General features: G+C 42.3%; 2 protein-coding genes across 2 annotated transcripts in view; one reads left to right on the top strand and one right to left on the bottom strand.

Moving 5' to 3' along the window:
- Positions 1-734, top strand: part of Erich5 (glutamate rich 5) — a 13,933-nt gene extending 13,199 nt beyond the window's left edge. The window contains exon 3 of the mRNA XM_026789786.1: positions 419-734. Coding sequence (XP_026645587.1) covers positions 419-567 — 149 coding nt within the window. The 3' untranslated portion in view covers positions 568-734. The remainder of the gene's footprint in view (positions 1-418) is intronic.
- A 2,689-nt stretch (positions 735-3,423) lies between these two features.
- Positions 3,424-13,472, bottom strand: part of Rida (reactive intermediate imine deaminase A homolog) — a 16,637-nt gene continuing 6,588 nt past the window's right edge. The window contains exons 2-6 of the mRNA XM_005368138.1: positions 10,131-10,236; positions 6,474-6,528; positions 6,071-6,139; positions 5,075-5,130; positions 3,424-3,942 (exon numbers count right to left, since the gene is read on the bottom strand). Coding sequence (XP_005368195.1) covers positions 3,886-3,942; positions 5,075-5,130; positions 6,071-6,139; positions 6,474-6,528; positions 10,131-10,236 — 343 coding nt within the window. The 3' untranslated portion in view covers positions 3,424-3,885. The remainder of the gene's footprint in view (positions 3,943-5,074; positions 5,131-6,070; positions 6,140-6,473; positions 6,529-10,130; positions 10,237-13,472) is intronic.

The following is a 13,472-nucleotide window of genomic DNA, read 5'->3' as shown; positions in this document are numbered from 1 at the left end:
AAAAGAAACCTACTGTGTTTTCGGTGGGTCTTAGTCGGGTTACTATGGCTGTGATGAGGCACCATGACCACAAGCAAGTCCGGGAGGAAAGGGTTTGTTTGGCATTGTCGTCCATCACTGAAGGAATTCAGACTGGAACCTGGAGGCAGGAGCTAATGCAGAGGCCATAGAGGGGAGCTGCTTACAGGCTCGCTCCCCATGGCTTGCTCAGTCTAATTTCTTATAGTGCCTCCCGAGTGCTGGGATTAAAGGTGTGCGCCACCATCGCCCGGCTTATGGACGGATCTTATAGGGGCATTTCTCGTTTGAGGCTCCCTCCTCTCAGATGACTCTAGCTTATCTCGAGGGGACATAAAACTAGCCAGGACACACCGCTAAGCAAGCGACCATTAGTGTCTCCTTTCGCTGCTTTTTCTAGGTGAGACTGGAGAAAAGATGGAAGCAGAGATGAAACACGAGAAAGGAAGTGAAGAAGCTAAAGTCAAAGAACAAGAAGCAGGAGAAGCTGCGGACCTGGGGACCGCAGGGGACAGCGACGGAAGGGCTACTGTACACAGCTTGTTATAGAAAAGGGCAGGAAAATTTGAGGCTATGGGAGCAGATGCCACCTTTCTGTGGCTGTACACTGACTATAGAAACCAGGAAAATAATGTTGTTTTTGATTGTGTTTTGCCATAAGACTGCTAAGCTATACAGTTTTTTTTTTTTTTTTAGGTACTAGGATAATTATGCATTCAAAGTGACAATAGCCGTTACCAATAAAAACTGTGAGATCATTTCAGAATGTGAAGGTGATTTTCTTCCTTGTGGTCCATTCAGGATAAAATGAGACCCTAAAAGGGAAGTTTGAGATGTAGGGGAGCTAGAGAGAAATTAGTAAAATTTAAGGAACTCATGATAGCAGAGTTACGTAGTTATAATAATGATGGGATAAGAGTGAATACCCCAGGACACAGGATATTTCTGGCTTGTGATAGAAATTAGAGCTGTTGGCGTTCTCCTGCAAGGTTTGGCATTTTTCACAATGAAAGGCTCCACATTTTCCATGTGCCGTGGAAAATGACAGGCACCAGGCATACATGTATCACACATACACACACGTGCAGCACTCATACAAATAAGAATAAATCTTAAGAAAAGATAACTTTATTATAGTCTGTACCTAACGGGGAAGGAAACGGTGAATAAATGCTCTCTACAGTAGGCTATCCATTATTTTGCTAGCCTCAAATCTAGGAAATACCCAGACCAGACCTTGAAAACGCTTGACTGCAAGTGTTAACTGTTTGGGAGGACCATCGGATGGAAATGTGTGGCTGACTCCTGGGATCAACTACAGTCTGTACCTATGGTATTCTTTTCCATTTGGACTTATATTATATGGTAAGAGCTCAGTGTGGCTTATAGCTTTGGAAGCAGTCGAAAGCACCCATCTGCTGTGAACAGATGTTTTATTACAAGCCCTGTCTCAAAAAACAAACCAACCAAACAAAAAAACAAACAAACAAAACCAAAAGAGGCACTTTTTAAAGGGAAGTGCCTTCTCCACACTTAAAGGGTCAGAGAATGTCGGATGACTTGGTCCAATAACTGTAGCTGGGTGTACATTTGTGCTTTTAGAGACTCCAAGCACAGGGTGTTTCTAGAAAGACAATTGGGTTCCAGCTCTCACTAGAGATATCTTGGGCCCCGGGATGACCTTTCCAACTGCCACCTCACCCCAGTGGCTCAGTCGGAGGACGACCAAGGAGTTACTTCAACTAGTAATTATTTTATGGATCAGTTTTAAGTTTCCTGAATATCAGAGGTTGTTAATCAATTGAGGTGAAGGGGGTCTAAAAATGTTTCTATTTAGGGGCTCTCTAGACACACATGGAGTACTTAGGTTGTAAGTGAAGGGAAAGCTTTTACCAAAACTTTTTCTCAGTAACAAATGAATACATATTCATTGAAGAAACTTCAGAAAATATAAACTTCAGAGGATAAATGTTATTCATGATCTAATCAACTAAAAATCATTGCCTTTAACATGTATGTACATGAAGGAATATTTTCCTTTTGTTTTCAAAACTTGTTATAAGAAGTCAAAACACGACTCCTGCTGGAATATTGAGTCTACTGACTGAGCACAGCTCTCTGGAGTCTGTTCACTCAATTCCCTAGAGAGAACAGTGAGCGATCACTCAGTGGTACTTGCTATAACAATAGCTATCTATCAATTAGTGTTTTAGAGGAATCAACTGGGCCTAAGTGGATCTGCTTGGTTGGCAGGGAGTGATGGCTGAACAGTGAACTGAATGGGGTATTTGAAACTATCATTCTTACCTTCTCCCCTGTGGCCCTGGGGAACTGAACCTAAGGCCTTCCAAGACAAGCACTCATCTATTGACCTACATCTCCGGGTTAGAATTCTCTTTAAAAATAATTATGAAGCCTGAGGGTCGCTATTGCCGAGCAAACAGAAGTCAGGAGACTGACTGTAAGTCTTTCTGAGGTCTGGCTCTTCTTTCTTTTTTTCCACAGGAGCCAACACAGGAGCGTTAATAAGAATACTTGTCTATGACAAATGTTCTTTACCATTGTGTGACCATGGCATTTCCTGATGACTAAGTAGGAAAAATTGTGGCCAAAAATTTTATAGGATTATTTGGCTCAACATTTCCAACTTTGATTAAGCAAATATGTTATTAGAACTAATGAAGTATTTGAAAGCCTCCTCTGGTGTGTTAGTTTGCACTGTTAATACACAGATACAAATTCCTTTTGATCTGTTGTGCTTTTTAGAACAAGGCAGGCTCTATATACTCTGAGAGTATATATGAATATGTCATATACGAACATGACAACAGGCTGGGTGTGGTGACACATTCACACCTTTAATTCCAGCACTGGGGAGGCAGAGGCAGGCAGATCTCTGAGTTGGAAGCCACTATGGTCTACAAAGTGAGTTTCAGGCGAGCCAAAGCTACACAGCAAGAACCTCTTTCAAAAATAACAAAATAAATAAAATAAAATAATAATAGCAAAGAAATATGGGTGACTTGTTTTTAGGTATCTTGTAGTGTGTTTAACTCTATTATTTATTTATTTATTTATTTACTTATTTATTTATTTTTCTGAGACAGGATGTGTAGCCCTGGCTGCCCTGGAACTTGCTTTGTAGACCTTGAACTCATAGAAATCTGCCTGCCTCTGCCTCTTGAGTGCTGGGATTAAAGGTATGTGCAACCATGCCTGGCATTAGGCAGTATTTTTTTTTTTTCAAAATGAGAAAAAACCCAGGTTTAATGGATACAAATGCTCCTGGATGGCTTCCCAGCCCCCCCAGAGGAGATGGGAAAGGAAGACCAGAAAACCACCTAGGCAGTATTTTTAAATGTATAATTAAAGTGTCAAAAAATAAGAGATCACCACCACACCGGGTAAAATTACACATCTATTTTTTATTTCCATTAGAAAAATATTATCTGTGTAAGATTTTGGTCACTTTATTCTCCTGTACTGTTCAAGTTTAACTATTTTGATTTAGTTCCCTATATCTAACATGAGGACTAAATATTTCACATGAGCAAATTAATAATTTAATTAATTAGCTGTGCTCTTACTATTTGTCATGAACAACAGCTCACCTTCCCCTTTCCTGCTACTCACGTGAGTAGCTGTGCTGAGCCTTCCCTCACTCAGCAATGTGAGTGTGTGTAAGTACAGTTAGAACATCAGCCAGTGTACCTAATCTCCAATTCATTTCTCCGTGCAGGAGGTTGTTTCCTTGATGGCCTCAGCTACTTTGGTCACGTTTATACTTCCCAGCATCATCCGTAAAAATTAAGGTGTGAAAGACATTTTAAAAAGATCCAGAATCAACTTCAGCGTGGCCACTTATAGTCATGCTGAGCTGAACGGCCCCAGGACGGCAACTGCTTCAATTTCAATTCGACTTCCCTGGAAGGAAAACAAGAGTCACTGTCTCCATCATTTGATACAAATTAAGGCTCAATAACACCTTCTAAAAACAGATGCAACTAATGGCAACACAGCTTTTTTGTTTTGTTTTTCTTTTTGGAGACAGGGTTTCTCTGCAGTTTTGGAGCCTGTCCTGGAACTAGCTCTTGTAGACCAGGCTGGCCTTGAACTCACAGAGATTGTCCTGCCTCTGCCTCTGTCTCCAGAGTGCTGGGATTAAAGGGGTGCGCCACCACCGCTCATCTGGCAACACAGCATTTTTTGCCTTTTGTCTCTTCACAGAAAGCAAAGAATAGAAAAAATCCACTAAGACCCTGCCGCAGGTCAGGCTACCATGCTAGGTACGTTCAGGTGTGTTAGCTCATCTGATACCTGCAGGGGCCCTAGTCGTGAAACGAGGCACTGGCCTCAGAAAGGCTGGTCAAGCTGTCCCAAGTTGCAAAGATAAACAGCGGTTGACCAAACCCATGTCTTTTGCTTCCAAGTTCTACACCCAGTGACCCTTTCCAGAAACTAATTATCAGTAACTAATTAAAACAGCAAAGGATACTGCTAGGTGACACCAGGTCTTTACTGGCAAGTTACAGGAAGTGAGCGGGACCTGCCTCTGTGCTGTAGGTGCACAGCCTAGGCAGGACACACAGGAATAGAGGCCCTAGTGAGGGGACACCAAAACTATGACAGCAAAGGGTGTCCTGAGGTCTCCAGTGATTCTACACTGGGTTCCATTTGAAGAAGTCCTTATGGAAGGTAGAGGACTGGCAGGAAGTCAGACTGCAGGGTGACACACAGGGGGGCCCAGCAACCCACCACTCCTCCAGGGGGGAAGGCTTGTACTACAGAGCTAAACCCTCAGCACCAATCTTACTCCCTAAGTAATATCACAAAACTGTTGCTCTTAAATTTTTCTCATAATTTAAATCTCTGGATTGGGTCATGCCTGTGTGTTGCTTTATAAGATTTCTTACTTTTTTTTTCTAGGTACACAGCAGTATCAGGGTTTTGCCTTTAGGCTTTATGTTTCCGAGAAATGGGAACTATTTTTGGGTGCCCTTCCAGAACGATGGGTTTTGTGTGCCCATGTGCACTGGCCATCTTGCAGCGTACTTACTCTGGGCAAAGCGGCGACCTGGTACGCAGCCCTGGCAGGAAGGTTGCTCTTGAAGTCTGAGTGTAGAACAACATCAGGTTAGTCTTAGCAGGAGCAGCGGGAGTCTGGGAATTGCCTCACGGCCTGGCCGTTTCCCAGACACAAATGACACCTCAGAAAAGCTCAATTTAGACTGTCTGACAAGATATTCTGCCACATGACTTTATGACATCCAGTGCTTTCCTAAATATTTTGTAAAACAATGAGAGACACAATCAGGCATTTTTGTTTTGTAATGATGAGAATGGTTTGGACCTTAAAATGATACCCATGGGACAGTTATCCAAGTCGGGAATGGCTCTTTATCTTCAGTGAGGACTCTCCTATGAACTCTGGCCTTCTCTGGCCATTTCTTCTGCAGAGAATAAGGATGTTTTCCCCACACCACACCTTTATGTCATCTCACCAGGAGACAGGGACCCGCTTCCCCCACCATGGCAACGACAGCAGCTGTAGCATCTGCTCAGTGCTAGCATGTGTTCCAAGTGCTTTATAGGGCAATTCATTTAATCATCCCAACAGCCTCCTAAGGCAGAGGAAGACTGTCCCCTCTTTACATACAAAGAGACCAAAGTATGGGAATGTTAAGTAACTCCCTACTGATTCTGAGAGAGCCAGAACAAAGATATTAGCGAGACCTTATCATAGCAATAGCAATAAGGCTATATGTCTAGAAAACATTTTGGGGAAGGTTAAAAAGCCAAAGAAACTAATAAAATTAGCCTTTAGGAAACTGAACTTGCAGGGTTTATGTACTTCTATTCCTAGGAACTGCGATAGAAATACATTAGATCTTTTCCATGAGGCCTACTGTATGCTTCCAAGCAGAAGATGGACTGGCTCAGGACAAAATAGCATTTTAACATCTCTGCCACTTTTACTTGACAACGACACCCATTTACATTAGCAGATTTATTTCCCTTGAAAAGTAAGCAGGAATAAGGACGAATTACTCACACATCTTGTAGATCTCATTGACAGTGGCAAAGTCATTTATGTCAGCCAGCAAAACAGTTGTCTTTACCACTAGAAGACAGAGTTTTCATTTGTCAGACTCAAAACAAGACTTAGGAAGACAGTGTGTGATTGGTGGCTATCCTGACGAAAGCAGGGAGTGAAGAAGCGGAATGAAACAGTGCTGTCTCCCACACCATTAAAACAACAATCTTTAGCAACTAAGATGGGACCCATGTTGTTGGGCATCATACGTCCTTCACAAAGACCAAGGAGATATCAAATGACTCAGTGGCGGAATGCTTGCCCAACATGCATGAGGCCCCGAGTTGGATCCTGGCACTGCAGATACACAAACAACAACAAAACCCACCAACTAACACTGAACAAAGACCCAGGTGCTCACCATTAGTGAAGTCACAGCCTGCAGCTTTCAGAATCTCACCCAAGTTTGTAAGAGCCTGCGAATCAAGCCAGAAAGGTCAGATGCTGATGCTGATGTTATATAAACACACACACACACACACACACACACACACACACACTATACTAATATATACAATCATATATTTGATGTCTCCACACAGTCAGTGATGTGTTGGTTTCCTTGCGTGGACTGAATCTTTCTGGAATGTACGGAGAAGGCTGTATTATTCTGTAGGAATACTGGAATGGATGCAACACTTGGGAGGTTAAGGCAGGAAGATGAAGAGTTCAAGGTCACCCATGGCTGCAGAGTGAGTTCAAATCCAGATTGGGCTACGTGAGACTCCCCCAGACTCAAAATAAACCTCAAATAATCAAACCCTTATTAATGAGTTATATATATATGTTTGACAATGAGGTCTCTGGAAAAACCTTAGATTTTAAATTCTAGCCTCAACTTACTCTTTTCAATATATTCTTCCTCCCCATTTAGGTGGTAACAATATAATATTTGCTTGTGTGTTTATTTTTTTTTAGATTTATTTTTAATCATTTGTGTGCATGTGTGTCTCTGTGTTCTGTGTGGATCCACACATATGTGTACAGGAGCTCATAGACCAGAGGTGTCAGATTCCTTGGGAGCTGGAATTACCAGCTACTATGACAACCTGTGTGGGTGCTACAGACCAAACTTGGGTCCTCTGAGAGAGAAACAGGCTGCTTTTCAACCCCGAACCATCTCTCCAATCCTTTAGTATACAGATAAAGCAAACAATTAAAAATCTATTTTTAAAACCCCACATACAGGGAAAAGGTCTCTCTCATCCCTTTTCTCTCACTCTCAGAACCAGCCGTGTAATTTCAAGTTTTGTATATGGGGCTAGAGAGATGGCTCAATGGTTAAGATCACTGGTTGCTCTTTCAGAGGACGCAGGTCCAATTCTCAGAACCCACACGACATTTTCCCACTATCTGTGACTCTAATTCCAGTGGTTCTGATGCCCTCTTTTGGCCTATGTAAGCCCTGGGCACGCACACGGCACACAGAGAGACATGTAGACAAAACACCCATACACATAAAATAAAACCCAAATTTCTTATAGGGACTGGCACTATGGGAGATGTAGCCTTGTTGGAGTGGGTGTGGTGTTGTTGGAGGAAGTGTGTTCAAGCAATAAAAGCCTAATATAGAAGTTGGTACTAGGAACTGGGTGTCTTAGTTAGGGTTTCTATTGCTGTGAAGAAACACCACAACCATGGCAACTCTTTTTTTTTTTTTAAAAACAATTTTATTTCATGCACATTGGTATGACAATGTCAGATTCTCTTGAACTGGAGCTACAGACAGCTGTGAGCTGCCATGTGGGTGCTGGGAATTGAACCTGGGTCCTCTGGAGGAGCAGTCAGTGCTCTTAACCACTGAGCCATCTCAGCAGCCCCCCATGGCAACTCTTATAAAGGAAAACATTTAATTGGGGCTGGATTACAGTTTCGGAGATTTAGTCCATTATCATCACAGCGAGAAGCACGGTGGCATGCAGGTAGACATGGTGCTGGAGAAGGAGCTGAAAGGTCTACATCTTGATCCGCAGGCAACAGGAAGTGAACTGTGCCCCACGCTGGGTGTAGCTTGAGCATATGAGACCTCAAAGCCCACCTCACACAGTGACACACTTCTTACAAGGCCACGCCTACTCTAATAAGGCCACACCTAATAGTGTCACTCCCTATAGGTCAAGCATTCAAACACACAAGTCTATGGGGGCCATACCTATTCAAACCACCACACTTTGGTATTCCACTTTTGTTTGGAATATTGTGGATTTTGGGACTTTGAATTAGAAAAGAAGTTGAATGTTTTTTTTTAAATATATATATTTATTTATTTATAATGTATACAATATTCTGTCTGTGTATGCCTGCAGGCCAGAAGAGGGCACCAGACCTCATTACAGATGGTTGTGAGCCACCATGTGGTTGCTGGGAATTGAACTCAGGACCTTTGGAAGAGCAGGCAATGCTCTTAACCTCTGAGCCATCTCTCCAGCCCCAGAAGTTGAATGTTTTAAGTGGGGCTTATGGACCATACTAGCAGGAATATGGAAGACAGTGGTGCTGAGGAGCCTGGCTCAAGAGGTTTCAGAGGAGAAAATAATAGTATGTGACCTAGAGAATGTTCTCATGGTATTGTGTTGAAAATGTGGCTGTTTTCTGCCCTTGTCCCAAAAAGTCTGCCTAAGGTAAAATTGAAGAGTTATGGATTTACAACTTGGCAGAGATTTCCAGACGCCCAGTGTTGACTATGTTACTTTGGTGGCCATACTTGGAAAAGGAGTCAAGTAAGGAAAGTTACAAAATGTACAATTTGAAGAGAAAAGGGGCAGCAGGAAGTGAAAAAGAGCCAAGTGTTCAAGGAGAAAAGCAGATTAAAGAAAATCCTGATGTTAAATGGAATAAAGGCAGTGGCAAGTTCAGGGCAAAATCCTATCCAGCTAAGCTTTCAGTTTGTTAAAAAGAATTAAACAAAAGTTTAGAGCTGGGTGGTGGTAGCACACACCTTTAATCCCAGCACTCTAGAGGCAGAGGCAGGTGGATCTCTGAGTTTGGGGCCAGCCAAGCTTTAGGCAATGAAGGAAACCATCAAAAACAGGAAGCTGGTGAAGATGTAATTGAACCAGAGGACCTGCCCCAGCAAGCAACAGAACGTGGCAGTTTGGGCCACGTAGTTCTGGCTTTGGAGTCAAGGACAGAAGAAAGGGGTTCTTTAGATACCCAGAGATTGTATTCCGCATAGACAGGTAATCTTCAACCACTTCAAAAAACTGTAAAATATGGCATTTCAATAACATAGGGTTCTGTTGACATAAAACATGATTGCTTCTGGCAACACCAATCTATTCCTGAGAAAATGTTGGGTACTGAAGAGACTAGATGAACAAAATACAACCACTGCCAAACCTTGCCAAGACAGGGTAAGACAGTTTTAAAAAATTTCCTGCCTCTAAAAATAATCTGTCAGTTACTCTAGGCCTTAGCCAAAGTTGGTTGCCCCAATGTTACAAATGAGACTTTGAGTGATTGCCCAGGTAGCCAGTTGTCTCCATCATTTATTGCACATTTTGGAAGTTGCTTGATTGCACTTCCTGTTTACTTAAGTAATATTATTTCCCCTCTCAGGTCTTCAATGGGGTTAAAGATTAGATAGTCATAGTTACTTTCCTCTCAAGACTTAGCCAAGCCATTTCCAATACAAGACTTAGACTCCTTAGGATAGGATAATTATTAAAACATCTAGCATATGTTCCTTAATATTGTTTATGCTGGCTATAATTCTAATTTTTATACTTGATATCTGTTCTTATTGTATATAGCTTGCATTGGGTTTGAAACTCTCTTATTTAGACAAAAGGGGAGGTGCTGTGGGAATTCCTTCAGCCAATGGCCTTTGAGATGCTGGACTATTTTAGGCGTGGTCTTGGGTACTATAATAAACCTAAAATTAGTTTTTTTTCAAAATCTTATATCAAGTAGTGAGTGGCTGAAAACACATTTATCGGCTGATGTCTACTAAACTAATCAGGGCCATGGACAATCAGGGGCAGAAAGGGCCTCTAATCTTTAATGTGAGGTGACTCACCTGCTTGGTTTCTTCCACTACCCCTCCTGGCACAAGCTGTCCAGTGGAGGGATCCAAGCCCACCTGTCCAGAAACGTAGACAGTCCTGTCCACTAGCACGGCTTGGCTGAGATGAACAAAAGCCGATCATACATGTAAAAGAGATAACATAAAAGCCAATGCTAAAATAGCAATAAATAAGATATAAAATGGACAAGTTGTAAAATACAAAACTGATAAATTTGACTTTTTTTTTTTTTTTTTTTTTTTTTTTTGGTTTTTCGAGACAGGATTTCTCTGTGGCTTTGGAGCCTGTCCTGGAACGAGCTCTTGTAGTCCAGGCTGGTCTCGAACTCACAGAGATCCACCTGCCTCTGACTTTTGGTAAATTAAAACTTTGTTTATTGACGGACATACTTAAGAATGTAAAAAAAGTCAGAGGGTGGGAGAGAATATTTACAACATACATCTAACGAAGGACTTGCACCCAGAATATATGAAAAACTTGTAACTAAATAATATTAAGATATACAACCTAATAAAACACAGGCAATTGATTTTGGCTGATACTCCATAAGATACACAAACAACTAAGGAGTACAGGAAAGAAGCTACTCATATGCGCGCGCGCGCGCACACACACACACACACACAAATCTAAGAAGCCACTGACATCACAGCAGGGGCAGAAACACCGCACCTGTGACAATGAAATGCACCGGAGAAATAAAGAGCCCGAGCCTTCACACACGGGCAATAGGGACACTGGAAAACGACAGGGCCACTTCTTAAACGTTCATCATATCCTCAACATGCTACCCAGTGGTGCTACCCAGTGTTAGTCCATCCCCGGGCAGCTATGTAAATGAGAATGAGAGCACATCCAAAAACTTTACATTTGGGAACAACATTCCAACAGACAAAACAAACCACTGCCGGATTCAGCGGCTGACTATACATGGTTTGAATTCCAGCAAAGACAAAGTGTTAGGAGCCCTTAAGAAAAGGTGTCCGGTGGAGGAAAGGTTAGTTATTGCTGCTGTATAGCTGTAGATGCATTCTGAGAGCAAGCCATTCCTCACAGGCTTACTGTGAACTTCTGTATGTATAGTTTTCATTTATTATTATTATTATTTTCAAGACAGGGTTTCTCTGTGTAACAGTCCTAGCTGTCCTAGCTGTAGGCCAGGCTGGCCTCGAACTCACAGAGATCCACCTGCCTCTGTCTCCCACTGGGATTAAAGGTGTACGCCACCATAGCCCAGCATTTTTTTCATTAATTTTTAAGACCACATACTGCATTATAAAGATATATTTTAATCACCTTCTCTTCCATTGTGGTTTCATATACTGAGACAACCCCACCCTCCACCTCTCTGTTTCCACTAAATCACAGAGGTCTCCTCATTAAAATAATATTTTTTTTTGAAAATTTTTGTTTTTGAGAAAGGGTTTCTTTGAAGCCTTGGCTGTCCTTGAACTCACAGAGATCCGCCTGTCTCTGCCCACCAAGTGCTGGGATTAAAGGTGTGTGCCAACACTGCCCAGCTCAAAATAGTACTTTTGAGATAGGGCTTCATCATGTAGTCCTGGTTGACCTGAAACCCATGGTGTAGTTGAGGCTGGCTTGAATTTATGGTGATCCTCCTGCCTCTGCCTCCTGAGTGCTGCGTTTACAGCTATGTGCTACCACAACATACGGATAAAGAGGACAGTTTTAAACAAAGCCCCTATTATTTTCTTCTTTTCGTTTTTTGAGTCTCCTGTAGTCCAGACTGTTAAATAACCTCACTATGTAGCTACTTTGAACTTCAGATCCTCCTGCCTCCACCTCTTAAGTGCTGGTATTATAGTCACACACCACCACCCTGGGCTTTAAGGACTTTCTGTTTGTTTTCTTGAGACAGGATTTCACTACGTAGCCCTGACTCTCCTGGAAATCAGTATGTAGACCAGTCTGGCTTTGAACTCACAGAGTCTGCCTGCCTCTGCCTCCTCAGTGTTGGGATTAAAGGTGTATGCCACTATGCTTGGCTTTAAGGAATGTTAAATGTCCCAGACTGTAAATTTCTGAGGGTAGAGAACCACGTTGCAGCTGTATAGCGTGATTCACTGCACACAACACGCATGCTCGGTTTGCTGCTGCTGCTGTGCCCTCTCCACCAGTCCTGGCTGTCAAAGCCGTGTTCTCTGCAGGACCTTGAAGTGCTGGAGCTCGACCAAGAATGCAGAGAGCCTACGGTTCTTCTCGACTCTTGGCTTTCTTCCACCTCTATCTTCAGACAGATAGCTACTGAGCTTGTTAATGTGTGAGTTTTCTCAGGTTGAACAGTACCATTAGTTAACTAGTTAACTATTAACTGACCCTTGTAGAACTAGGCCACCTGCACTAGGCTCTTCACAAAAATATCTTCAGTTCTCCCAACACCTAAAAGAGTTTAAACTCAAATGCATTATCAATAAACAAAAGCTTTATGATAGCAAAAAGAAATCTATTTATTCAGAATAACAAGGCTGAGACTATTTGAGTTATATGAATCACCTCTCAAAGGTTTATTGATTTATTTTGTTTTTTCGAGACAGGGTCCTGGAACTCAGTTTGAAGAACAGGCTGGCCTCAAACTCACATAGACTCATCTGCCTCTGCCTCCTGAGTGCTGGGATTAAAGGTGTGCACCACCACCGCCCAGCTTAAAGAGGTTTGTTCACAAAAAACAAAAAACAACAACGAAAAACAAAAACAAAAAAACCAAACCAATTGGCTACTTGATACTTTCGGGGCCTAAGAATCCTACTCTTCCAGCTGTTAGGTTCTAAAGTTGTCTTGTAATTTTTATTTTTCAAAGATTTTATTTGGGAGCTGGAGAGTTGGTTGAGTTGTTAAGAGCACTGACTGCTCCTGCAGAGGACCCAGGTTTGATTCCAGGCATCCACAGGGTAGTTCACAAATGTCTCTAGCTCCAGTCCTAAGGGATCTGACACTCTCTTCTGGCCTTGTCATGTATGTAGCATATGTACACACATACACGCAAACAAAACCTCCATACACATAAAACAATAAACCTTATTTTTACTTATGTGTGTTTGTGTGAGTGTACGCCATATTGTGTGTGGGTGCCCAGAGGCCAGAAGAGGGCATCAGATCCCCTGGAGTTACCTGATGTGGGCACAGGGAAGTAAACTTGGGTGTTGTGCAGAGGCAGGAAATGCTCTTAACTACTGAGTCATCTCTCCTGCTCCCCATTTTTTGAAATACATTTTATTTAGAGTATGTGAGTGTGTGTGTGTTGTAGTAATAAGAGCGGCGGGCTGCTTCCCGCCACCCCGGCTGCCTCCGGCTAGCTTTACCCGAAATAATTACAC

The sequence above is a fragment of the Microtus ochrogaster genome, unplaced genomic scaffold (assembly GCF_000317375.1).
Source record: "Microtus ochrogaster isolate Prairie Vole_2 unplaced genomic scaffold, MicOch1.0 UNK29, whole genome shotgun sequence".
NCBI classification, from domain to species: domain Eukaryota; kingdom Metazoa; phylum Chordata; class Mammalia; order Rodentia; family Cricetidae; genus Microtus; species Microtus ochrogaster.
Note: the sequence above shows the minus strand (reverse complement) of the source record. Positions and strands in the feature narration are given on the sequence as shown.